The sequence below is a fragment of the Gymnogyps californianus genome, chromosome 8, assembly GCF_018139145.2.
Source record: "Gymnogyps californianus isolate 813 chromosome 8, ASM1813914v2, whole genome shotgun sequence".
Lineage (NCBI taxonomy): Eukaryota > Metazoa > Chordata > Aves > Accipitriformes > Cathartidae > Gymnogyps > Gymnogyps californianus.
The window spans coordinates 14,848,642-14,876,639 of NC_059478.1; the positions used below are offsets into that span (position 1 = coordinate 14,848,642).

Consider the following 27,998-nt stretch of genomic DNA (forward strand, 5'->3'; position numbering starts at 1 on the left):
GCAGACCTTCTGATTCTTGTGGTAGCTATGTTGTTCCTGTGGTTTTTTTGTAAGACTTAATTGTTAATGGAAAAGAATAAACTGCATTTTACATACATACATCCTATAGACATGTGTGCATGTGCACACACTCCTTCACACCCTTGTTGACAGAGAACATCTATTTGGTGAAAGTGTCCTAAACAGTTGTGGTGTGGTTGGTCTTTGACCTCCCTCCTTGCCCCCCCGACCTTCATCTAGAGGATTCTTTTGTCTCTCAACTGCACAAAGGCACTAAAGCTTTTTTACTTCACCATGGAGCAAGAATGTTTCTGGTGCTGCAGTTTATCCTTTGACTGTTCCTGTTGTCCATAGTGTAGATCACCGGTCTATTTTCCTCATAAACACAGTGTTTGCTCTTAAAGCATGTTCTTCTTCTTTGATCTGCAGCTGTTCTGAAATGCTGAATTCATAAATGTGCCTAGCTTTATGTAGAAGACCCTAACTAGTACAGAGGAATGAGCTAAACAGGAGACAGTACAGTGTTTCATATACACTGTGCTTTAATTTTTTTTTCTGGTCCTTTTTTTAATTATAGTGGTCTTCATGAGTATTTTGTGGACAATTTTTTTTATATCACTTAATGTGTTTATTCTGAATAAAATATTAAAGCATTTTCAGTATTAGCATGTTTATAAATCAAAAAAGGTTTGGGGGGCAATTTTGATTAGTAGGACTTTGAAATTCATCTATGACATTAAATGGTTGTTGCTTTATTTTTTTATAGGTTATCCTCTTCATGCACCTGAAGCCTACTTTCCCTATTTCAAGAAACATAATGTCACATCAATCATAAGACTAAACAAAAAAATTTATGAGGCAAAACGCTTTACTGATGCTGGTTTTGAGCATTATGACCTGTTCTTCATAGATGGCAGCACACCAAGCGACAGTATAGTTCAGAGGTTCCTGAACATCTGTGAAAATGCTGATGGTGCTATTGCTGTACATTGTAAAGGTATATGCACATATTTATTTCTCAGATTGAAGTTCAAAATAAGTATAAATCCACAGAGTTTATTCCAGAAATAAAGTAGTTAAAATAACACTTTCTGGTTGTGAAAGTAATATTGCTTTATGATACTTGACTAAATATATGACAAATATTTGTTATTTTCATGTGCACATTAAGTTCTTTCATCCTACACTATTACTTGCAGTAACTGACAATCTGTTGTTCGTTGTTCATTGTTCTGTTTTTTCTTAATATCACTTGAAGGGGTGAGCTTTAGTTGATGGAGATTTCTCTTTTGCATTATGCTTTCACAGCATTATGATAATTGGCTAGGAAATGCAAAAGACTGAAAGGTTTTCTTTGTGCTTTTGGACTGTTCTACATTTTTCTGTGGAGCATGGCTTCTGCATTTCAAGTTAATGTGAGTTATTTTGATGCCAGCATTTCAAACTAGCCTATTTCAGCAAATCAGCCAGAAAATACACAAAACATACTTAGTCAAGAACGATTAACAAAGACTTTGAAGGGTTCGGCTTGATTTATGTTTCGACTTGTGTAAGGACATTGTGGAGACGAATGTCTTGCTGATCTGAAACAAGAATAGTGCTATTGATAATTTTTCCATGAACAATAAACACGCATATCAAAGGTAAATAAGTTTATTTGCTAACAAGTTGTTACTGTGGCTAGAACCCAGAAATTCTGGCATTAATAAGCTGGACATCTGCTAACTGACTAAATGAGAGTATAAACTGTTGATTAACAGGAGTAGATTGTTATTCTCCAGGCTTAGTTGCTAAAGGCATACAATATACTTTTCTAGTGACTTAGATATGCACTTGCTAAACTGAAGTATTTTTGGTCTTTCATCTGACCATTTAATAAGCAAACCAACAATCTCATTCTTTTTAGGTTTCTTTACACCCTTCTAAATAAGCCTATACAAAGTTAAATCAACAGTTAACTCAGAGTTAATGTATTGTTTGTAGTTTTCTTGTACTCTTATTGCAGAAGTATTCCAAGCACAGCTTCCGCACTAGAAATTGCTTGTCCCAGAAGTTATGGAATGGTTTAATGCAAAGGGTTGCTATGGAAAGTTTGTACATTAGCAGGAACTTAATGAAAAGAACTGAAGTCTTAGCGATATATGCAGTTGGTATATGTTACCTGCAATTTTCAGAGACCGTTTTCTTATTCAGATATATGTTTAGTATAGTACAGCTCTTGGTTATCTATCTGCATGTTGCATTCCTTTTGCATTTAAAAAAAAAAAACCCAAAACCAAAAACCCAAGCCCAAACCCAAAACACTCTCTCTAACAATACTTCCCCTTTTTAAATGATTCTTCAGAGCTAGTCTTCCAGTATACAGTTATGGAATCTCACTATTTGTGAACTTTTACGTTCATCCTTTTACCTGAATCATCTTAACTTTCCAAAAAGTCACAGCAAGATTTAGTTATTGCTTAAATGTAAGGAGCTTGTAGTTGTGTATAGAATTGTCAGCAAGGATGTCTGGCTGCTTAGAGAGTTTCCATTTAGATGGTTGTTGGTGCATAAACAATAGCTGGCTACCATGAGACTGTAAATTGCAAATACTGTATTTGCAGGAAAATAAGGTTTAAATGGGGAGACACTTTACTAGTAGATAAGACACAGGGCTAGAAAGAGATTAATTCTTACTTGACAGTTAGAGATTTGTCTGATAGTAAAAGCTAATTTTTCTGTCTCTCTATTCTCCCCTTAAAACCAGGATTAGTTTGTGATTTGGGGGGGCAATGGGTTAAATTACTTTAAGCTATTGATATATAAAATTCTGTGCTGGTCAGCATTCATTGCTGTTTATACAGATAGCAGTGAATAGTTTTATAGATTGGTTTCACAACAAAACTGATTCAAAAAGAAAAAGCCGCTGGCTGAGAAGACGCATGCTGCTATCTGTTGTGATGTGCACATGTATTTGCATATATTTGAACCTTGATTTGTAAAGCATGTGTGTTGGCCTCTCAAAGGTACTTTGATTTTGTTTTTTACTGGTTTTATAAATATTAAGTTTGTATCCAGCTTGGTCACAGCTTTTTTTAAAATATCAGCCTTTTTTAAAAAAAAAAAAAAGTTTGAGGTAGAATCGTACAAGTGGCAGGAGCCATCACTGTTGCATGCGTTCTTGAACGCTGTTAGCTTTTTATAAGTATGATACATTTGTTTTTATATCTACAGCATTGAAATCCAGTTATGTGATAAATGGGATACTGAATCAGAAATTATTTTTTCAGATATTAAGGTGGTGAATAACATTGCAAACAAGTCTTCTCATATCCCATGCTTTAATTTGATAGTTATTAAATGCTCGTGACTTTGTATGTGAACGTTGATATTTGTGTTTCTGTAGCTGGCCTGGGGAGAACAGGAACACTGATTGCCTGTTACATAATGAAACACTACAAGTTCACACATGCTGAAGCCATTGCTTGGATAAGAATATGTCGACCAGGCTCTATTATAGGACCCCAGCAACACTTCTTGGAAGAGTATGTATACCTTCTTTGCTACTAAGAATCAACTGCTTCTCTACGTCCTTATCCATTTTGCACTATTTATAGGATCTATTTTCTGTCTACTGATGTCGTATATTACTGCCTGTTGCAATATAGTTAAGGTTAGTTAATTTGGGATTGAAATCAAACTTAGTAGCAACTGCCTTCTCTGGAGTGCTGTGCATTCTGTCACCTTAAGGGGCAGAGGGTCTCAAGATTCTATGTTTGTGTTCTGGGGGATTTAGGAGTTAAAGACAAAAGTGTTGGAAGTGTGAAGTCCAGATGTGGACAAAAGATAAAATCAACAATAAGGATTTATTAAAATATTAACATAGAAAGGATAGACTTTATATACTTTATATATAGCCTATGATGACTCTTAAAATGAATCTTACAGTAGTGTAATTGATATGGTTTTTTCTTTCTTGTAACTAAAGATTAAATACGTATGTGGTGGACAGCTTATGATCTCTGTCAGATTCCTGGCATAATGTATGAAGCGTTTCTGATTTCGAGCTAATAGTCGTTAGCAAAACAAATGTATGGTTTTAATACAGCTCCTTCTCAAAATTGACTGTATACTTTGAGTTCAGAACATTTCATGTACAGATAATTTGAATGGGTGATTCAAGGTTTGATCCTGACTGGAAATGAATGACAAAATTGCACTGGCTTCAGTGATGTAGACATTAAGTTTAATTTCATAGTGGTTTCTACATTGTGTATTTACTATTATATAGTGGTTATGCCAATAACTTTTGAGTTGATATGATGTTATTTAGTTGGGGGCACTTTCACTGTTATGAGAAAAAACATTTTGAGAAAATCCACCACAAATGTGTCTCTTTTTGGAAAAAAGAGAATGCAACAGCTCTGCTAGATGCTGTGTAAATACAGTAAAACATGTACTGACCTTGCATCTTAAAATCCATAAGGTATTAGAGAGAAAGAAGGAGTATTACTGTAATTCGTAAGGGAAATTGAGCATGAATGAGGATTCCTATTTATTTTCCAGTGCAACTGAATGGGCACTCCTTATTTGAGAGGTGGCCCACCATTATTCAAAATACTGTGAATCACAAACTTTCACAAACCACAAGTGCTCACTGAAGACACATTAAACTTCTCCATACTGTGCTGATGCTTGGATGATGCACTCTTAAAAATAACTTGCACAATGGAGCAAAATTGAGAAAGGTAGTAGGTAGTGTGATTAATAAGTGCTGTTTACTTGAAAGATAGGAAAAACAGGGCCCATGTCTTTTCTGCAGTGGCGTATAAATACTTGGTTTGATTTTGTCAATAGGCAAAGATCCTTCAGATTTTTTTCATTCGTACCTACATTATTCATAGCTAAGAGCTGTAGTATTGTTCAGTAAAGATTTTCTGTTGTCCTAATGGCAATAGATACCTGTTTTGACAATCAGACAAAATTCAAGCAATGTCACCAGTAGTGTCAAAGTGGGATTGAGAAAGAAGCAGCTTACATCAGTTGCATCATTCTAATATAAAATATCTTGCCCTCAGGGCTGCAAAGTTGCATCTGACAAAAAGGCGAAATCTTGCAACTTTGATCTCCCAGCCTTCATAGATGTCAAAGCTTCATCTCTTAGGTTCTTTGAGGTTTAATAAGGGAGGTTTGAGTAGTTTTTTTGTAGAGACTCTCCCACCCAAGTACGTATCAAATCAGTTTGTTACTATGAATGCAATTGATTGTGAAAGATTTCAAAGGTATTTAAATTCAAGCATATTTTCTAGGCTACTTCTGTTAGGTGGAATAAGTGGCACTCCTTCTCCCTCCACCCCCTCTTTCTCCCTTCTCTTGATGTTTTATAGGGATGTAGTGAAATTTTTCTGGAAGTGCTTACCTTTCCCATTTATTATTGAGCAAGTTTAGGCAGTTGGCTCAGACTGCTTGGCTCTTAAGCTTTGCTGTAATATTTTGTTTTAAAACAAAGAAGTTTCCAGTGAAAGTATATTCTGATTTAATTCCTCATTCTTTTTTTCTCTGTTCAGTATAGGAATTTAATTTTGTTGCCATAATATGTAATAGGGTCTCAGTTCTTGGATGGAACTAGCATGACCGGTACCTACCCAGCAAACTTCCTTATTGAGGAATAATGCAGTCTCATCAACAAAAGCCTGCTTAGTCCATGCACATTGTAGCAATTAATTTTTTTTAACCACCTGTCTGAAGGATATAATCTTCCATTTTCTGAAAATTGATACTAGAGTCCTGTTCAACGTTACATGACTGTGGCCACTTCCACTGTGCAGGTCAGCTGTAGTTTTACTGCACAATATCTCTATTAGCAAAACTCATGCTAATAAAAAGTTGGAAAGTGCTGTATCATCGTTTATTCTACACATTACATATATAAAAACATTATTTTATATGAATTTTTAAGGTGTGTTTTAAAAGCCTTTAAAATACCATTGCACATTCCTGTTTAGTTAATTTCTTTTCCCAGTAGGATTTTGTAAAATGAAGTTTTAGTACCTGTAATATTGCTGTGATGGCTACAGATTTGTTTGGTGATTCTGGGGATTTTTTTGTTGTTGTTTTTAACCATTGAAAATGATTTTTTTTTTTTTTTTTTTTTTTTTTTGGTGATAGACATTCAAATTTTTTTTCCAGATGAAGATGTACAGAAGATTCAAATGTTGGCAATCTGTAAGAGTAGCATGTTTTAATATTGTTTTTTATGTGTATGCAAATTTGTTGAAATGAATTGATTTGGTTTTGTATCCTAAAGGAAGCAAGCAATGTTATGGCTGGAGGGAGATCTCATCCGATCAAAGCAGAAACAACGAGTAGTTGATGGAAACATTAACAGAGTTCTTTGTGGCTTGAATGACATTTCAATCAGTGACAGCTTGAATAAAGTACAAGACTTGGATCAATACAGGGAGGTGAGAGTTCATAGGAAAAATTTCAAACAAGCAGAGACAGAGCTGATCTTTTAATAACTAGCTACAGATAATTTTTAGATTTTTTTTAGGCTTGTATTAGTACTAGATTGCTTTTTCACAGCTAAACTTTTTTTTTTATAGGTCATAATTAGAACAAATCTCCACTTTTTCAAAAAAAAGAAAGAAAAAAGCTTTGGTTATATTTAAAACTGTTAGATCATTTTGCAAACTTCAAAAGGTTTGCATTATTTCAAGTCATTCTTTCAGGGTTTTCAGTTGTTTATTGGAGAACGCAGGAAAAAAAAAAATCAGTTTTCCTCCTGGGAATCTATTTATTCCAAGTTTCTAGCTAATAATGCATGAGTGTATAGATGTCCCTCGCTTTATCACGGTGTTATGGATTACTGATGTGATGTGTACATTTAGGGTAAGGACTTACAATTATTTCTTGAAAGCACAGGCATGAAGTGTGAACTGAAGTGAACATACTTCTGCTTCTGGGCTAGTAAAAATCTTAAACTGTAGTTTTCTACAGTATCTGTAAGAAGCAGTTTAGAGGAACTATGCATTTCATTAATCCTGTCTTAGCTCTGTAATAACTAAAGAGCTTTTACATTGCTGACAGAATCCTTTACTTGATGTAGAAGACCAGGGATGTCGTAGGCACCTTCTTCAGATAGTTATTAGTATAAATTAAAATAATCATCTATCATGTGATCTATCATAATCTGGAAGAGCACCTTGAATGCATTTCTGTAAAGGTACTGTTTCCCTTTTGGAAGTTCAGTTTGTGGCTTGGAAAATGTGAAGTTAAATATCTGGATTACTAACTGGAGAATATAACACTGTGTAGAGGTGATCTTGTATGCCTAATGAAAACAGCTGGCACATAGCCGTATGGGTAAAAGTAATGTTTTTCAATCTGAGCTACTACTATAACTTTACTGCTTCCAGTATTTAAGGCAACTTACTAGCAGGTAACTCAACTACCTGTATACTGTGTGGCAGCTTATGTACAGGGTCACAATATAAATTCACAGTGCTGCTTTTTTCTACTGTAACCCTCTCTGTAATACGTGTATTTCGTTTTTTTTACAGATGTGTCAGCTTCAATAAGCTGTTTAACATTCAGTTTTCAAAACATTTAACTTATCTCTTTATCTCTTTGGATATTTGGTTATATTTCAAGACCTCATTATACTAGGCTCTCTAGAAGCTCAAAACAAAGTAATGTTCCCAGTCCCAAAAATGCATAAGGTCTAAGAATCAGAGGACAGAACAGCTACATGCAATAACTGTTGGGCAGGTAAAGACAGTGAAACAAAATTTATCAGCATTGAGGCTGAATGATAGGTAACAATGGCCTAGCATATAATCTTCAATGAAATCTAGCTAAAATATTTATATTTTCCTATGATTAATGCAACACTTGGAGCGTCACATCATTTGATTAACTTCTATTGTATTACTTCTGTCAAGCTTTTATCTTCGTTAATGGCAGAAACTGTTGTTCTGTTTTATGCACAGCAGTGAGGTCACTTAGGCACAATAGGAACTGCAGTAATACAAATACTTGATCTGAGGTCAAATGAAGCATAACTGGTATAAGTTTTTTTCATTTGGCAATTTAAAAAAATGGCAGTTCTCTTCTTGCTTTGTGTAACTTTCATATTTCTCTGCTACTTAAGATACTGTCTCTACTTAATACTTGGGTCTTAGAATAAATACATTTTGAGATCAGTCAGAAACTAAATAGACATTTAAACAGTATTAGCATACACTTTTAATATTTCTTAGAGTTTATAGTATTTTCTAAAGCTAGAAGTAGGATAAAAGTCTGAAATCTGTTCATCCTATATTCCTTATTAAGTTCTCATGGGGAATTTTTTTTCAAAACTGTATTTTTCTAGAGGTCATGAGAACTCTTTATTTAAAAAAAAAAATCAGTAATTTAGGAAAGTTGATTTTTAGCTCTTCTTGCAGGACACACAACTTTATCTAAATTTCTTCCTCATCTTGTGCATATCACAAAATTGTGTGTTGCTGCTTCCCTTCCACATTGATGATAACTTTAAAAATAGTTATGGAGGAAGGAGTTGGAGTTTACATTCTATAAAAACAGATAACTTTGAAGTAAATGAATACTGGCATTAGACTCAAGCATCCTGAACTGCCTTTGAAGTCAGATTCTGGAAGAAGCCTCTGTGAATGTGCATTTGTACAATGACACATTTAATTTACTGGAACTATGCAAAGACAGAGTAGTGCCCCATGTATGCAGAAGACTGTAGCTTAGCCTTTTAAATTATAATCTTTGCGAAGGAGATGTTCAATACTTTGAAACTACACTACTCCTAAGAATTTGATATATTTCCTTGCTCGCACACTTTGTGTTTCCCAGAATGATTTTGAAGACAAAGCAGGTGTGGAAACTCAGAATGGCATGACGCAGGGAGATAAGCTTAATGCCTTAAAAAGTCGGAGACGGCCATGTTCTGCTACAACTGGAGCTCTGAGGTAATTAATTAATTCTGAGGTAATTTGCAATTTTAAATTCAGTCTATGCTATCAGATCTTTATGGCAAGTACATGGCCTTGTTTAAGGCAGTGGTACTAGTTGTACCACCTTCTGTGGTGAAAATTTCTGTGTATATATATATCTGTTAGTTGCAGATTTGGTTTATTAATTTCTTCCTTTTTTTTTTTTTTTTTTCCCCTTCCCCCCTCTGTCTCACTGTTCAGGATACCTACTCATTATGTAGCAGTAAAAGACAAAGTAAAAAAAAATCTCAAAACCTTCAAATCTATATCTATCTAGCATTTTAAAACTTATGTCTCAAACAAAATATTCTTCAATGAACTTAGTTGTCTTTCTATAATTACTTTTCTGTACTCCTTTTATAAATTCTGAATTTTTCAGAACCAGTAAAAATGTGAAGTTTGAAAATAAACCTGGAGGACCTCTCTGTTGTTCAACTGTAAATTAAAATAATGATTGTCAATAATTCTTAACTCTTGTTAGTCTTGTAGTTTAAAGCCAGTATGAGACATGCAAGTATGCTTTGGGGGAGGGGAAAGCCTTTTTATCCTTCGATAAAGATTGCTGCTTTTGTTTCTTTAGGCTGCAAGACATGAAACTACACGCCAGGTCAATATCACAACCTTTCAGGTATTAACTTTAAGATTATATTTCTAAATGTATACCACTCAGGTCTTAAATTTTCAGTGTTTTGAATTATACTTATCACATCAATTGATTAGCAATTTCAGACTTCTGAGAAGTGGCAGGTAACTAGCTTTTTTAAACACCTGCAAATGGTGGGGGGCGGGGAATCTAATGGACAGAGGGGTGCAGCTCTACTTCGGGGATACCTTGAATTCTTCTTAAAAAATAATTAGCACGTACAAGTAATTTCCTCAGTCACGTTTTCTAATATCTGTGCTGTTATGCAATGAAGGATGACTAGTTAACTCATAACCACTTTATCTCTGTAAAATTAAATACTTGTCTCAAAAGCCTAAATTGGCTACACATTGTCTGCGTATCACAATTTTTGTCCTGCATGTTTTAGCAGATGAACTAGAGGTATTGCTTAGTGGATACAATCAGTACTTTTTTTTTTTAAGAAGATGTACCAGATAAATTTTGAGTTTTAGTACCTTTTCATATTTTAGTACAGGGTCCTCACTGTACACTTTACTAAATGCTTTGTTCAGAACTTTCTGTGGAGCCAATAAAGCCAATAGTTTCTTCTCATTTTCTGAATGTTTATTTTATTTATGACCTGTACTAATCTCAAATCAGTACTGACAGTGGCCCCCAAAAGAAAATAAAACATAGAGTGAAAATTTACTTAATTTTAAGAGTTACAGGAATGGCAGAATTGAGTCTTTTGTTTTTGTAACCACTGCATCCTTTACCCCATTGCATCTAAAATACAACATGTAAGACAAAATATCTGTCATTATAAAGCATTAATACTGAAAAGAACACATTCTCTTCAGTTTTGTGGCAACCTGGATTTTTGAGATGGATTACTCCAGATGTCTAACCTTGGAGTGTCTGTTTACCCTTTCTTGGTGTGGAATTAAAGCTATTTCTGCTCAATGTCATTCCTTCTGTGCTTGTAGTTGGAGACTTGTACCCAAGGTCTTTCATCCTTTAAGAGCTGATCATGATAATATCCCCTGGTCTAAGGATGGAGAGAATTTCATACTACTGTGAAGCTATTAATTTATTAGTTTTTAATAAACTAATATGGACAGCTATAATGCTAACATTTTTGAGTAGTCCAGTGTACCATACTTACAGCTCATTATCAAAATATGAAGAATTTGGTCATTAAGAGTCCCACCCTAGGAAGAGCTGTATGTTCTGTACAACTTTGTAAAAATGTTCTTGCTGCTGTTTGGAAACGATGATGTTCTCATGAAAGCTACAGTGTTGTTTTTTTCCTACTTGTACTTGCTTTATAAGCACAAAAAGTATTCTTTCTCAAATTTACAATATTTAAAATTTATAATCAAATTTACAATAGATTTGATACAAAATAGACACTTAGCCTTCACAACTTACCAAGGTGAAAAGTAGCCTATAACTGTATAATATGGTACAGCAGGCGGAAACACTTGGGAGTGGGATATTTGAAAAGTTTTTTTTTAAAAGATACTTGAAAACAGGCAGACTGTTGAGTTTTTGCTGTTGAGTTCTCAGTACTCAGACCTGAGAATTCCCACTTTTTAAAATACCAGTCTATGTATTGAAAGACTGTATGTGTTTCTGAGATGTATATTTCAATTACAAAAAATCTTGCTTCTCACTAAAACTCTGCACTCCTTTTAGACTGAATACTTCAGGTAGCACAGAAGGATCCATGTCTCCTCTGAAGGCCTCCAAAGTGATGGCAGTTAATTCACCATCTGCAGAAAGAATAAGCAGAATTCCCACATCCTCAGGCTCTAACCTTAAAAGGTTTTTTTTCTTCTTCTCATTGTGGTACAAATACTTACTGTATACTACAATGGTTTTCAGCACACATGCAATCTATGAAGCGGTTGCTGTTCTTGGGTGTAAGAAGGCTTAAATTTACTTAGAAAGTGATTTGCCGTTCCACTAGCCAAACTTTAGTTGCCTGCAGATTTAAAAAACCAGACAAAAACCAAAACCTGTACTACTGGTATGAGAGTTTTGGTGGGATTATATCACATCAGAAACAGTATTACATTGCTCAGGGGTTTTTTTGGGTTTTTTGGTTTTTTTTTTTTACTCCTCTGAGTTTATAGAAGTTTTGCAGTTATTCCCACAAGTCTATATACTGTTAATCTCAGAAGAATACCGAGTGGTAATTAATATGATTTTTATGAATCCTTGATTTATTGCTATTTAATTCCATTATTACTATTGTACTAAGTAATTATGGATGTTAAATGCAATTTAGAATGATTGATGCATTTTTAATAACTTCTGGGCACAAATACTTACTTGAAGAAAATAACTAAGATATTTCAGGACACCCTATTTTTACTCTCAAATTTTATCATATTACTTCTTGGTTACTTGAAGACTTGTATCATGTTACTGATTTCAAGAAACAGAAGAGGAGTTCCTAAACTGTTACATGTACACTAAGTACTTCAGTGTAGATCAGCCATTGCCTAAACCTTTTAACACAATTTCCTGCATGTGCATGTGATTTGACAGAGGTGAAAGCTGGCCATGGTAGTGCTTGAATAAACAAAGTTTGGGAACTGCTGACAAAGAATTCTGATTTTCATTATTTGAGAGCTAGAAGATGAACCTGTGTGCAAACACAAGTTACATCAGAATGGTCTATGTTATTCACCTAATGTCTTCTGAATTGTCCGAGATTTTTTTATATATCTGTACATACCTTGTGTGTATTTTTTTTGTTCCCCCCCCCGCATCTGTTTTCCATTCAGCGTTTCCATAAACTCCAGACTAGCCAGTTCTCTAGGGAACCTGTATGCTGCTTCAGATGATGATGAGAGCAAAAGGACATCATCGTCCTCTAGGACAGGTTTTTCTGTAAGCCATATCTCCAGCCACTTGAATGGCAGCTTGCAGCTGCCTCACAGAAATAATCATGAACTGAACAACAACTTATACAACAGAAGCAGCAGTAGTGGCAACAACCTGAGCAGCCAAACCAGTTTTCACAGCACCGTGACAGATGAGTACGCATCAACCTTCCTTTATGGGCCTTACAACTCCTCCAGCACGATACCAGAGTCAATCAATTCCTGTAAGTTCATAGTCACAACAGCACTTTCAGGCATCTGACCGATGCTTATCTTCCTTGCTTCTGCAAGCAAAGCTGTCGCAAAAAAATCTTAACCCAGCATGATTCTCTGACTTCCTTTAATGTTTCTGAACAGCACCTTTGTCTATTACCTTTTTAAGTAATTATCATTTCAGCTGCTTTTTTTCCATCTCTTTCAAGCATCTAGATCATGGAGGGTTCATGAAAATAAATCACTCCTGAACTTAAACTAACACCTTTTCTGATATCTTTTTTTATGGACCTTCTTACCCTTTACATTTTTTGTATTTCAAATTATCCATAACATAGTTTATAAGTTTATTGTGTATCTTAATCTTCATGCAGTAACAGATTTAAAGAAGCCTTTGTATGTATCATACTAAATGGAAGGTACAACATTCTTAAAGATAGGGCTCATTTGAAAGATGGAGTCCACTTGACTTGAAACCTAGTCCTTTTCTAACATCAAATGTGAAAAGTATTTTAGAGCAAGATATTTCTGATGGTCTCGCCATTTTAGCTTTTATTCATCAACAACTTTGCTGCCTTGGGCTTATTTTGTGCCCTTTTTCTGTGTGGAAGAGTGTATAAAGAGGATGCACGGATAAATTAATGCAACTTGAAAGTGATTCTATACAAAATGCAGAGAAGAGAGACTAGAGAAACTTCAGTTATGAAATTAGAAATACCTTCAGCTCTTTTAGAGAAAAAATAAACATATTTACTACTATAAATCTAAAACCAATTTAAAATAGCTGGTTTCCAAACATTTGATATCCTACTAATTATAAAAATTAGTGCAGTGTTTTTAATAGAGTATATTGCCTACAATTAATTGAACCTGTCAGCCTCTGTTTAGTAGTACTGACACTTCGGATTTTTATTTTTTTAGCTGCTGGATATAAAATTACTTTTGTATAAAACTAACTTCAGAATATTACACCTTTCTTTTCTGTTTCCTTACCACTGATAAATTGTTTCAGTATAAAATTTCAGTGTTATACCTGCTACTGGTTTTGAGTGTGGCAAGTCCCCTGTCTTAAAACAACTAATACACACATTGCATGTAACTAAGATATCAGCCAAAAAGATCATTCATGGGTTGTGTTCTCTTTTTCCTGAAGAAGTGGGGGATCTACCCTCTTGTTAATAGCTAGGATGTGGCACCACTTACAGTTCAGAAGCCACATGTTTATAGCTTGGGTGTATGAATTGCACTTTCTGAGGATGGATGACAGTAGGAAATAAATTCTCATTGCTCCATTGTGGAATTAAATTGCATGTGTGACTGAAACCTAACTAGTATACAAAGTATATTGAAAATGAAGTTAGTTGAGGGAACTTGATTCTGTATTCTCTTAAATTCAATGGATACTTCCACTGGAAAAGCAGTAGAGTTACTGTGCTAGGATATGCTTGACCTAAAGCAACCCTTTAAAATACTTGATGCTTTCAGACTCCTTGTTTGAAAGTACATTTAGCTTCTTATCCACTACAACTTATCTAGAAATAAATGTTAATATTCCATGATCTTAGGATCACTGAGTGTTCTGCATTGAGTTTAAATTTGAGTTTAAACTTTACTTTAAACATCAGCAGTAACTTATTTGTTACTTCCAGCTTTTTGAAGTTGTTTTACCTCTTTAATTTGGCTATGTTTTTACCTGCTACATGGGATTGAGGTAAACTACATATAATTGAGATTTTTCTCAAGCTGGATAGAGAAACCATCCCAGTTTTCTTATGATGAAGCCAGTTCTAGAACAAGAGAACTGTTTTAGTTTAAGCAACTAATTTGGTTTAATTCTTCCAAGCGTAGAGATGAGGAGAGAGGTGAAAAGCTGTACAGCAAGCTGATGTTTGTTTTGAGACACATCCATGAGTCTTTCATTTGTTCATGAATTCTGATGGTTCTGGAAAGTCAGCGTTTTTAGGTGTTGCCAGTCTTCTATCCAACATGCTTACAGAAGTTCAGTCCTCAGGCGGACTGACAGAGGCTCCAGTTGAGTATACTGGAACCAAAGTCAATACACCAACAATAGTGGAGAGCAATCACTCATCTGAATAACTAAGTGGTAAAGTGTCTGGGTTTTTTTTTTGCTTTCTCACTTTCAGTATTGTCTCATATTTAATGTATTTGAACAATAATTCTTTGGAAGGTCAACCCATTCCCATTCTTTTCTATTGTACCTTCTGTAAATGATACGCTGCCAGCAGCAATTCTTAGTTTTTTTCCATATTCTACTAACAGCTGCATATTATGTATAAATATGTAACCAACATGCAGAGCCCTAAGGGGAAGAAACGCCATATAACCGTAATGTGACTCAGTCATGAAAATAAGCCGACATTGTTCACAATAGGCCAAAAGTTACAAGAGTACCAAATGATAATATAAACTATTACAGAAACAATAAGCACATTTCCTCAAACAGCTTAAAAGGTTGAATGAAAATACATCTTAAAAATAAGAACTGTCCTCTCCTTTGGAAAGGTAGTTGCCATAACTTTATGCTACAAATAATTTTTAACAACAAAAGCAAAGTTAGTGGGCTTGTTCCCTTAGCATAGGCTAAGAAATTAAGTTATGGTTGACACTTTGTTTCTTATTTATATCTAGATATTTACAAAATTCTAGGTTAGCACTATGTTTCTATTTAATCTCATAAACCCTCAAGGTTCAACATAATGGAACTGACACAAAAATTCCCCAAATATATGTGGGGAGAAGGGCTGGGTTTACAATGTAACTGTCTCTCTTAGTATTGTAGCACACGTTTCCTTCTTAAATAAGGATGACTTAGGAAAAGGGAGAAAAGCAAAGAATGTTGATTACTGCTTAATTTAAGGAAGAGAAAAAGAGCAATTAATGAACAGGTGAACAGCCATCTTGACATCAGAGAGGGACTATAGCTATGCGCATCTTGGTAAAGAGGGAAATGAATTTTTGTTCCCTTGCAATAAAACTATTAAATGACTTAAAGTGATGTAAATGAAATATGTTAGGTATAGTATAAAGTTTTAGTTTGAATGGGAAACATTTTTGCAGAAAAAGTAGCTTTCTAGAATGCATGTTTCTCCTAGTTTGAGAACATTTTTAATCTTCTTCCTACCTATCTTAATGACTTAGTAATGCATGGAAGGATGTAAGGGTGTAACCTTTGAACAATTCTTGACTTTATAACATTTGCTGATGAGGAGTAGAGGTTATACACTGTCAGATATAGCAAGATCTTTAAATGAGATGCTATATCCAGTCTTCTCTGGAAGAGTGAGGTGAGAGAAAAAGGATTTTATGTATTGTGATGTGAGAAGCAGCATTTCTTAGGAAGGATCATGCCATGCAAAGTCTATGTAGCAAAATACAAGTTTCCAACTTACCTGTAAAGTAATCTTGTTTTAATATAATAATGGTTGAACTGCTTTCCTGCTTGAAAGATGTTTTTCAAACATGTCCTGAACGTTGCATGTGCTTCTAAATATACCATATGGCCCTGTGCATCTGTCACAATCACGGTGGAGTGCACTAAATTGTTACCCATTTTATGCACAATTGACTGAGTTGAGTGCAGTTACTGTGATGTCACGGTGTTTAAGACAAGAGTAGATTATTTGATCATTTAATCTCTGAATGCTTTCTATCTGGTAGTGAGCCTCTGACTTACTGGCTAATGCAGATCCATCTTGATGGTGGTTTATTTTGAAGACAAGATAATTTTTCTTGATAATTAGTCCTACTGGTTGAATACAGTCATGCTTAAAACCATTTCACTTTTAATCTGAAACTTGCTGTATCTCTATTATGTCACTGTTATAGTCCTTTATTACCTTATTTTCTTGTCATGAAGATATTTCATGCTAGTCATCTCAACTTGATTGTCTTTTGATAAGCTAAGTTGGCTTAAAGATCCTTTTGGAAAGTGTTCAAATCCTTTACGGTTTTTGAAAATCCTTTTTCACAAAGTAGATGCAACGCTCTAACATTCATCTTTCAGGTCCAGAAAGCTGCTACTCGGTGCTGTCCTGCTTATAAATCCATAGCTTGTGTTAGCTTCTTTAACTGTAATGCATTGGGAGTTCATGGGGAGGAAAAAAAAAAAAAGTTCTTGCCATCCAAGATACTGATTTGTATTTTAGTCCTATGGTCCTGCATTCCCTGTTTTTTTTAATGTGGAACTCTGTGGAAAAGCATCACCCTTCCCCCACCCCCCACCCCCGCCTTCTTAATGGGACCAATTAACCAACCAAGGAAGATTGTTCTCTCTTACCACTTCAACCACTGACATCCAGCTATTTTGCTTTTCGTGATATTCATCAGTGGTCTTAAGCTCATGAGCAAAATATAGAGTAGCATCAAGCCTTAATACCAGTTCTAGCAGAATTCTGTTAAAAACAGAATTTTGTTTAATGATTTCCACTTCACTGCTTTAGATGCTGAAATTATGTGGAAGTCTTGACAGCCAAACCTTAGTCCTGTTGCAGTAAGTGTTTGTATTACATTGCACTCTTTTCTAATTGGAGCACATCAGATACTGTACCTGACAGAAGTCTATTACATATACTGGTGGTTATGTTTATTCATTTAACTTATCTCATCAAAGAACTCTTGAATTATATGAATTATATTCCTCTTCTTTTTATTAGCAGAATCTCACTTACCTGAGTTAGATATCAAGCTAACCATCTGTAATTAAGTACTCAATTTTAGAAAATCACCTTATCACTCTTACTTCTCTTTCTAGGTTTGTTAACTATCAACATGAGTGGTGCAGGAGCATTTTAAGATGGTTAGGACAGTAGATTTTCAGTTCTAATTAATGTTCTTTAATCTCATTAGTGAGGAAATTGGGAACTTCATTTTTATGCAATGCAAGTACGTCTTTCCATCTCCCCTCCCTCCCCCCAGTATGGAAGAGAAAGTTATTCAATACTCTTTTTTTTTTTTTCTGTTTTGTAATGAAGCATTTTTAAAAAATTATTAATACTATTGTTCCACATTCCATTTAAAACAAACAAAAAATAACCATGACTGACTCCCTGTTGTTGTCAGCCATGCATTTTTCCCTAATGGTTTTTGTCCTTCATCAGTGTAAGCTTATAATCCACTTCCTTTTTATCGTGTTTATGCTGTTGTATGCTGATGAACTAGAAGAAAAGCTTGATTTTCATAGAATAGACAACTTGCCATTCTAGCCAAACAGAATAAATATTGTATTTGCAAATTTTACAAATTGGATGTTTTGATTAAACAGAATCTCTCACAATTACAATTTGCAGAAATATTCTTATCGAGTATAATCACATTTAAGGTACCACAATAAGATTTTTCCTTTGTTCTTACAATAGTTATAAATCCAAATATCACTCTTTAAAATGTATTTTTATTGAAGAGTATGTAACTGGGTAGTCTTAAGATGAGTCACCTTTTGCTTCTATAGCTGTCATGGAAACTGGCGAGATGGAAAAATTTCAAAAAATGGAGAAGTGTAGCAGTATTTTAAAACTCACATACATGATCTTTATACTTGTAGAATAGTTTTTCTTAATAAGAACTTACCACTAATGAATATAGGACAGCCTTTGCAAAAAGAGAGACAAACACTAGTGCATCTTACTGAGCTGTAAATTTAGCAGGCTCAAAGGATCACTTCAAGTGCGTATGAATTTTTTTTAATATTATCCTGATTTATTTTAGTGGGTCTTGTGTATTCACGGTAATTCTTGCCTGCTGCAGCACTCCTGTTGCAACAATGTTTTGGGAGAGTTGATGCACAATTCAAAAAACTTAAATTACTTCTTGCAATTATCTGGAAAAAGTGCATGTTCGAGTCCTAACAAATAGCCCTAAATGCTATAGGGTTGTTCCCTCTTAAAAGTAACTCGCAGCTGACTTGGTCCTTAAGGTGAATGCATGCAAATATGGTTCTAGTGCCTAGATGGATCTGTGGCTTATTTTTCTCTTCCAGGAGGCTTTCCATGCCTCCTGTTGAAGAGAAAAATAATAGTGATCTAAGCAGTTGCTTCAGCATGAACTTCATTAGATAGCATTAACTATAGCGAAGCTATCTAATTCTTAGTTCTTTGTTTAAATGTCTGATACTTGGGTATAAAATGCCAAGCTTGACACTGCATGGGACCACTGTAGGAGTACACATTGAGAATTCTACTCAGTTAACTGATTTTATACTCTCATCATTGCAATTCAGCAGTCAATTTTCTTTGTTTTTTTCCTTCTATGTTTACCTCTATTTTAAATAAGATTGTGTTAAATACCAGCATATGACTTGTAAAGGTGGATTGGGACTTTTTGGTTTTAACAAAGCTTTCAGAATCACAGGCCATACTTTGAGTCACTGCAAATAGGAAGTAGGAATGTAAATTTTAAAACAGAAAACTCCTCAAAAGATTTAAAAAAAAAAAGGGGGGGGTGGGGAGAATCACAATAACAGGCTTTGAAATATTACAGTCAATCTCTTTGGACAACGTGAAGAGATTTAAGAGCACAAATTACTTAACTGCAACAGCAAAAAACCCCAAACAAAACCAACCCTCCCCAGCTATAATTTAATTTTTCAAAGTCAAAAATTAGTCTGTATACTTTACAACAGCTCAGTTGTTACGGCTATCACCATCTTTTAGTAATAGGAACTTTATGGGAAGTCACATCAATTAATCTGGAAAAAATGCTGCTTAGATTTAATTCTTCCCTGTATTCAGAAAAGGCCTTGAAACATTAGGAAGAAATCATTGCTATGTGAGGTAGAGCTATGGTGAGGGTAGGAAAACACTGAAAAATGTATTTCTCAATTTGAAAATAAATAAAATAAACCCTGCCTACCCATCTGTAATGAAAATTAACAAAACATGCTATCTTGTTTCCAAGCAATCTGTGCTACATGGATATTTGTTCTTTTTTATATGTTGCCATTAATTTTTTTCCATATTTTTGTAACTTGGCTTCCTAACAATTTTAAGAATTTTAGTTTAAAGTTCAGAATCTTTAATTTATGGTTTGCTTGTTTGTTTATTTAAATTATGATGTGGAATTCCTGGTTACTACTGTCTGCTAAGTAAAGGGCTGCTGTTCATAGTTCTTTGTCAACCAACACTAGCGGTTCCCAAGATCACCAAAAGTGTACAGTGCTTTCTGGTCATCTTTCATCTGTCCAAGCTGAAAGTAATCTATTACTCTACAACACATGAGAGTATTTAATTAGATTTCATGCATTTGTTAATGTTTGTTAATCAGCTTTACTTGGAATTCAGTTTTGAAGGATCTATTTCAAATACTGCTCTAATTAAGTGTAACCATCTTTCTGATTGTTAAAATACACGTCTGAAAATGAGAAAGCTTTGAGGATCATGAAGAGAGTAGAAGTTTCAAGTGCTCATTAATGAAGGGCTATTCCTTTTGCCTCATTCTTACACATGTAATAAATAGCTTGATAAATGCTCTCACCAAAGCTAATAATCCAGAAGGATTATTAGAGAATGGAGTGGGGAAAAATAAGCTTCTATGATTGTGTATTCCATGGTGATTCTGAGCCTATAATGAAAAAATACTTGTTACATCTGTTTAGTTTTATGGTAAAGTATTTTCTATTAAATGATAGCCTTCATGTTGAATCCATTCAGTACTAAAAACAGACCCTTTTTTAGTTAGTGGTATTCAAATCTTGATATGCTGACAGCACTTCTTTTTCAACCTAGGAAAGAATATCCAGATGGTCTCAGATCTTCAAGATGTGAAAATGCATTTAAAAGACAACTTTGGAAATATACACTGAGACTTACAGAAAAAAAGTGGTTTTGTGATATTAGTTAGAGCTCTAAAGGTTTATATTTCTATTATGCACTTCTACTAATAGGTTTCACTATGGATGCCAAAGAGCATTTCTATAGTGACTAGTTAGGGATAGTGGGAAAATAGAAGAGAAGACTCCAAGGTTCTGAGCTTTCTTGGGATTCATGTTGTTCTCCAGTAGTTCTCTAATTCTGATGAATTGATGCAGTTTTAAAATATGGTTTGGGTTTTTTATTTGCTATTTGTTTATAACCATACTAGTACAGTGAAGAGCTCTCAGATAAGACTTTTTATTCATCAGAGTGACTTCCTGAACACATCTGTATAGGAGGTAATAAAATGTTTGAGTGCTGTCTAAACTGATTAATTACTTTATTATAAAACCTTAGACTTCAGTAGAACCAGAAATGTAAATAAATACAGTAGACCAGGTTATGCTTTCCTCTTATACTGACTGCTTGCTAATCCAGATGAACCATTTGCAGTGCTTCCGTTTCATCTGGTTTTAGTAATCATACATAAATTTATTCATGTGCATAATTGTGCTGCTGTAGCTTTTTTCTCAATAATTAGCTATACCATATATGTTTCCTATGTCATTACCTGAATCAACATCTAAAGTATGCTGTATTTTTTACATTAGCACTTTGATTCTCATTCAGGATACATGGAAACAATTCAATTAGAGTAACTGCAATCATATGTTTTCGCAACACATTTTTAAGGTATTGTTTTAAGGTGGTGTTTTAAAGGACTTGTAACACTTTCTTCAAGAATCTCTAAAATTTGGTTTGGAAAAGTAAGTGTAGATACAGGAAAGTTGACTTTACTGTATCCAGTTTTTGAGTTTCTTCTATTTTATCGATCTTTACCTATGCAGACATTCAGAGCCCCCTCCAACTGTTTATTTTTCTCCTTCCTGTCCTTCATCTACTCCTTATCTTTAAGTGCAAAATGCATATTATATACAAATATAATGTCCCCAGTGAGTTTTAATCAGGTTTTTTTCTCTGCACAGTCCCTTCAGTCTGAGTATGTTCAGTACTAAAGCCTTGCTGCTTTGGTGAAACCTGTTGAGCTCTTAAAGTCGAAGTCCTTCACGAAGGAGAAGAACTTAAGGAAGGAAGCTGCTCACTCAGAGGAGGAATCTTCAATACAAGACATATTAAAACCCTAACACCAAGAGGAGACTTCTTAACAGGCAGAAATTCCTTGTTAATGACTACTGCAGATGCACTGATGTTGAATTTATGGAAATTATTACCCCATGTTATATACAGATTTAAATTTTTAATGTTGAGACAGCTTGAATATATTTCTAAGGAGTTTCGTTAAGACATTTATTAACTTGTGTACAGTGTTAAAATATGTATTAAGAGAATATTTTGGTAAGCAATATATATAAAAATTATGTAAAAATTAGAATATATTTTAATTTAGTGTTCACTTTGCTACAAAGATGTGTATTTTAAAGAATTTTTACATGTTTATCAAAGATATGAAAATTTTTTTAGGAACAAGATGTTTTTCTTGTTTTATGGGTCCATGATTATTGCTTAAAGCCTAATGTAATTACTTTCTCACTAATTGGTCTTCTGGTAACTTAGTGGAAGTCTAACTAGTGAGAGACTAGTTATTACACTATCAACTGAAAGCACTTGATACATAGTCTGCTTTCCACTTTCAGCTGCTAATGTTTCATAAGGAAACACTATGAAAGAAAAATAAAGGGAAAATATTTGTTGAGATGTAATGTAAATTACATCTTCCACTGCAAAGAGAAAGTAATTTGTCTGATTATTCAATTGTATAATTAACGCTTTCTTTCAATTTGTCTTAAAGGAATGTTTTAACTTTTTCTTTTCAATGTAGAATATTAAATTTTGCTATGCAATATATACTGCAAAAATGAAGGCAGACCAAACTTAAGTTGGTAAGAACGTGCGTGTACAATGAATTTGGCAGTGCTGCATACTTACGTGTTTTTAACCTACATTTGGTAGTATGTGTACAGTTTCATTAGCAAAGCACACTAAAGTAAATGTTGGAAGTATATTAAATTTTCACTTATCAATTGGACACTTCATAAACCTTTTGATTTTAAAACTGTTGTTAAACATATAGCTAATGTAACTTCCTATATCACAGAATATTTTTGTCAGTAGTGAAGATGCTCTTTAACATATAGTTTAATCAGGTGTAATTAGGAATGAGACTTAGAATGAAGTGGTGTTACAGTGAAGTACTAGAGATCACATGTAAAATTTTCAGAACTCCACAAGTGCATAGTAAGCAAAAAAATGTAAGCAGCTGTGAGGACTTGATTTGCCACTAATTTGGAAGACAAAAACAAAACAGATTTGTTACCTATGAGTTTTTCCGATATCTACAGAAACTTGAAAATAAAACTTGGTTGAATTGTCAGTCCTTGTTCCTGAAGACCTGTGAATGCCCTGCATTTGCTTTACAACTGAAGTTAAGATAAAGTGCCACGTTATTTTTTAAAAAGATCAGATCACAAGTTGCTATGGAAAGTTGTACTGAAAGTGTTAATAAGCAATACTGAGAGCAGCTATATAAATCACTGAATAAAATTTACATGCAATACTGTACTTTTTTCACAACTGTGTATATGTAACATATACACACACGAAGTAGCATATGTGTGTGCGTATATATACAATATACTGTATATGAATTATAGATTAATGGTAAGGTAATTCTACCTCTTAAAGAATTTTGTCATGTACTTTGTTATAAATAGTTTTCTTTAATAAAATATTGTTTAATTTTGAAATGTAGAGAGAGATATATATACATACAGCTAATTGATAATAAAATGTCTATATCAGCCAGCTTCCCTGTTTCTTGGCTTTTCTTACTTAATCTTTTGATGTAAACTAATATGATTAGATCTCTAATGGAAGAGTAGCTCTTCAAAATCACCTTCTTTCTTCTAAAGCATGTAATGTATTTATAAATAAGATGATATTGCAAAAAGACGTTGGTATGATAGGTATGTCTTATAACTGATCTCTTTAGCTAACCTTCTTGTATTTGCTTTGTATAACATCAAGAATTTAATCAACATGTTGACATTACGATGTAAAGGTTATATTTCAAAATACCGTAATTTAAAAGCTGTGTCTGAATTGAGGAAACTTTTTTCCCTGGACAAGGACCCTTGTTAAAGGTGTAATATACCTTGTCTTTTTTGCATGTGCAACAGGTTTCTTAGTCTCACCAACAGCAGGCTCTTTGTCCATAAGAACCTAAAAGATCATGCTTTCCATTTAGCTTTTTATCCTTCCTTCAATTAAAAACTAGTCACAAATGGTTCTAACATTGTTTAACTCTGCTGCTGATTTTCAGCAGATTTGTTGTTGCATGATTATATATCCATGGTGCTTAATATTCCTGTCAGATAAGTCTGTACTGCAACAGATGATGTGGACAGTATGTAACTGTTACACAGCCACTCTAAAGGGATGGCAAAGCCAGGAACAGAGCGGATGCTTTAGAAGTTGCCCAAGTTCTAGTGACAGTGTAATCTAAAAACACAATAAAAGGCTTCTGCCACTACATTCAGACAATTAATGGATGGTGATTTGGATGTGTAGAGTAAATATAAAGGACGAACAGCTAATTAAAAAGTTTCTAGTACGTAGGAATCAACCTTTCCCTTAGCCTTTTTCTAGACTTAACTTCTATTGATTTATTATACAAAATACGTAAATGCCAGCTAATGTACAACATATTTTTTGTTCTTAAAAATGAATGATAAATACAGCCAGTATTCTGTAACAATCAGCTGCTTAACAATAACAAATTTGGGGACAGTGAAAGGTCAGGGAGCTCTTGAGAACCTTGTAGCTTTTAAGAAATACCCTGAAATTTGTTTCATATCCTCTGTTCACTTATCCTTGAACTTTACCATTTCTGTTACTTCATATATAAATATATCTTCTTGTTCTGGGACAACAAGCTGTAGCACATGAGATCTTTAAAAAGAGGTTTGATAAACATGTAAGGCTGGATTAAATACATCTAGAGGTCTCTACTGGACCTATGATTCTGTGGCTAATACCTTATGAAACTTAATCATCTCTTTAAAGTATGCTTTATGAAACTTTTTGGTTAGGGAGATATTTCTTGTTACAGATTTAGAGAATATTTTTCAATTACAGTACTGCAGAAAGAGGAGGATTTTAGTTTCTATAATAACTGTTCTCTACTGACAGCTAAACAATGAAAGGCCTCAAAAGGTTTGACACTTGATTAGATCTACACTGTAAAGTGCAGCAGGCAAAAAATATGGTAATTAAGGGCCTGATCAAGTAAATCACTCAGGTATGTCTTTAACCTTAAGCACATGAGCAATCTAATTAATTAAAAAAGAACAGATACTCATGTTTGTAACAAATCCACATTTGGATCAATAGTCCTGTCAATTGCAAACATGAGTCTGTCTGTCAAAGATGTGCTATGTTGCAACAAAATAATCCGTTAACCCATGCAAATTAACTTCATTATCATAAAGAATGTATATTGTAGCTATAATTATCTCCTAATATATTATTTTGGTATTGTCATTTGTTAGCATCGTGAGTTTAACAATATCTAAAAACACCTTATAAAGATATCTTTGGTCAATATACAGACCATATCTTAGGAGCTGAGATTGCTTACTTCTGTAGCCCACTTATAACCCACCTGTAAAAGCAGCTTTTCTCCTAAACTCACCACAAAATTAATCAGCATTTCTTTTCTGGAAAGCTTTTGAGAGGAAATGTAAGTTCTTTTACTCAGTTTCTTCTTAAATCTTGTCCAGGGTAAGGACAGTTAACATTTTGTCCCTGTTTGAGTAAAGCACTGTGGAGTTGCTGGGAGAATTGCACTACTAACTCTTCTCCATTTGGGAAGGGACTGTTAAGCCGTACTCTTCAACCAGCTTTTAGTCCACCTAAGAACCTGTCATTCACCTCTGTGGGAACTTGTGCTCTGAATTAATTTTGGTGTGAGACTGTTTCAAACGCTACGCTGATTCTGTTTTATCTGTGTACTTACGGACAGCAGCGTTCACCTCTGGCAGGCTGGCAATGCAGGATTTCCTGCAGGCTGAGACAGGCTGAGTTTTATGAAGAAATGTAGAATATTTAGATTGAGGATCAGCTTCCTCAAATAACTACTGTCTTACCAGGGATCTGTGTATCTATTGTGTTTGAAAGATTTAATTTGGAAAGTATATTATTATAGACCAGTTCTAAAATTAACTTTAAGCTTGCGGAAGCATAGTGTGCTTTCTCTTATCAAAAATAAGATCAGAAAAAATCAGTTTGAGTATCTAGCAGACGAGTTTGTACAGTAAATGGATTGTATTTCAGACAGAAGTGACTGATACTGGTTTGAAAGCTTGCTGCAAATGAAAGTAGTGTAAATGGGTTAGAACCAGGAAACTGGTAAGGCAAAGAGAAAAGAGTCAGACTGTGTAGTTGCAGCATTTCTGGAGCATGATAGGGTTTGGGGTTTTTTTTCTTCTTGATTTAACAAGTTGAAAATCTGCTGAATAATTCATGAAGAGTGGAAGGGCTGAATCTTCCTGGAATGATATACAGTGTACGTACTGTGGCACAGGAGAAACTGCAAAGCTTTGTATCAGTTGCTGCCGTTTCTGCTGCTGATTGCAAGGTGCTGCTGCTTTTGGCATTTTCACAGCTACAGAATCCTCAGTCGTGCTCTGGTCTGCTAACAGCCATCTGCTCCCTATGGACCCACCTTCGCTAGCTACAATCTGTGGGATCTCTTGCTACCTACCTGCCTTGGACACCGCTGTTCTCTGGATCGTTACTGCGAACTGCGTTTTCTGGACCTTGCAGCTTGTATGACTGAAACCTGCCTTAAGAGTCCCTCAGCTGCACATGCTCTCGTGCTTGGTGGGGGACTCCTGCAGCAGGATCTTCTGACCCAGACAAGGATGGGATTTACAGGGAGAAGTCAAAACTGAGCTGCATTCAGCGAGATGCCCAACGCCTCTTCCTGGAGTGCTAGCTCACCTCTGCTGCTGCTCTGGGAGGACTCCTCCGGGACCCGCATCTTCCTGTCACTGCTCTATGCAGTCTTAGCTATCTCAGGGACTTTATCCAATGTGATGGTCATCTATTTAGTCTTCTCCTTCAAGAAGCTGCAGACAACCAGCAATGCCTTCATTGTGAACGGCTGTGCAGCAGACCTCAGTGTGTGCGCCCTGTGGATGCCCCAGGAGGCTGTGCTGGGGCTGCTGCCTCCCAACTCCTCCTCCCTTCGCTCGGCAGAGTATCGGCTGCTCCGAGGGGGGCTCCTCGGCCTCGGCCTCACCGTCTCCCTGGCCTCTCACCTGCTGGTGGCCTTCAACAGGTACGTGCTCATCACCAAGCTGCCCAGCGTGTACCAGGCCCTCTACCAGCGGAGGCACACGGGCTGCATGATCGGGCTCTCCTGGGCCCTCGCCCTGCTCCTGGTCCCGCTGCTGCCCGGGCTCTGGACTCCGGGCTCTGCCCAGCAGCCGCCCCCGCGGCAGACGGACGGCAGCTCTCGCTACACCGCTCTGCTCCTCGCCCTGGCCGTGCTGGGCCAGACCGCGCTGCTGCTCCACTGCTACCTCGGCATCGTGCGGCGGGTGCGGGGCAGCGCCAAGCGGGTCAGCGTCCTCAACTTCCACCTCCTTCACCAGCTGCCCTTCCCCGCCGCCCCGCCGCCGCCCCGCCGCGCACAGCGCCGCCTCAGCAGCGTCTCCGTCCTGCTGCTTTGCTGCGTCTTCCTCCTGGGCACCCAGCCCCTGGTGTGGGTGAGCCTCCTGGGCTTCTTCCTGCGGCCGGCGCCGCCGGCGCTGCAGGCCGCCAGCTGGCTGCTGCTCTGCTCCCTCTCGGCCCTCAACCCCCTGCTCTACACGTGGCGCAGCGAGGAGTTCCGCCGGGCGGCCCGCTCCGTCCTGCCCCGCGGCGAGGGCCCCGCCGCCGCCCCGCGTCCCGCCGCTGCCGCCGGCCCCGCCACCGCCCCGCCCTGCCCGCAGCTGCCGCGGCGCCGGGGGACGGCGGGCAGCGCCGCCGCCGCGCCGCGCTGACGGGCCGCGGGGGAGGGCGAGGGCCCCCGGGCAGCCCGCGGTCCCCCGCCCCGCCGCCTGGCGGCGCCCGCGGGCCCGTCCCGCGCCGGGCGGGCGGGCGGGAACAGCCGCGTCCCCTCAGGCTGCTCCCCGCCCCTCCCGCCGGCGGTCACCTCACGTCGGGGAGCCGAGCCGAGCCGCCCGCCCGCTGCGCCCCCTCGCGAGGCCCGGCCCCCTCCCCAGTAGCGCTCCTTCCTTCAGACATTCTCCTGTTGCTCCTTTCTGACCCCACGCACTTCTTCCCCGCTCCCCCTTTCACCGCACTGACAGGCAGTTCGAGGCTCCGGCTGCTTTTCCGGGGCACCGGGACGGGCCCTGGGGTAGGGGTCTCC

General features: G+C 36.5%; 2 protein-coding genes across 2 annotated transcripts in view; both read left to right on the top strand.

Moving 5' to 3' along the window:
- Nucleotides 1-22,097, top strand: part of CDC14A (cell division cycle 14A) — a 64,836-nt gene extending 42,739 nt beyond the window's left edge. The window contains 9 exon segments of the mRNA XM_050900655.1: nt 767-997; nt 3,386-3,524; nt 6,287-6,443; nt 8,845-8,960; nt 9,565-9,612; nt 11,287-11,415; nt 12,384-12,644; nt 12,646-12,706; nt 21,547-22,097. Of these exon segments, the coding sequence (XP_050756612.1) occupies nt 767-997; nt 3,386-3,524; nt 6,287-6,443; nt 8,845-8,960; nt 9,565-9,612; nt 11,287-11,415; nt 12,384-12,644; nt 12,646-12,706; nt 21,547-21,576 (1,172 nt within the window). The 3' untranslated portion in view covers nt 21,577-22,097.
- A 4,450-nt stretch (nt 22,098-26,547) lies between these two features.
- On the top strand, nt 26,548-27,627 carry GPR88 (G protein-coupled receptor 88). The gene has a single exon (XM_050900666.1). It carries the CDS (start codon nt 26,548-26,550, stop codon nt 27,625-27,627), a length of 1,080 nt encoding a protein of 359 aa, XP_050756623.1.
- Nucleotides 27,628-27,998: the final 371 nt, after the last annotated feature.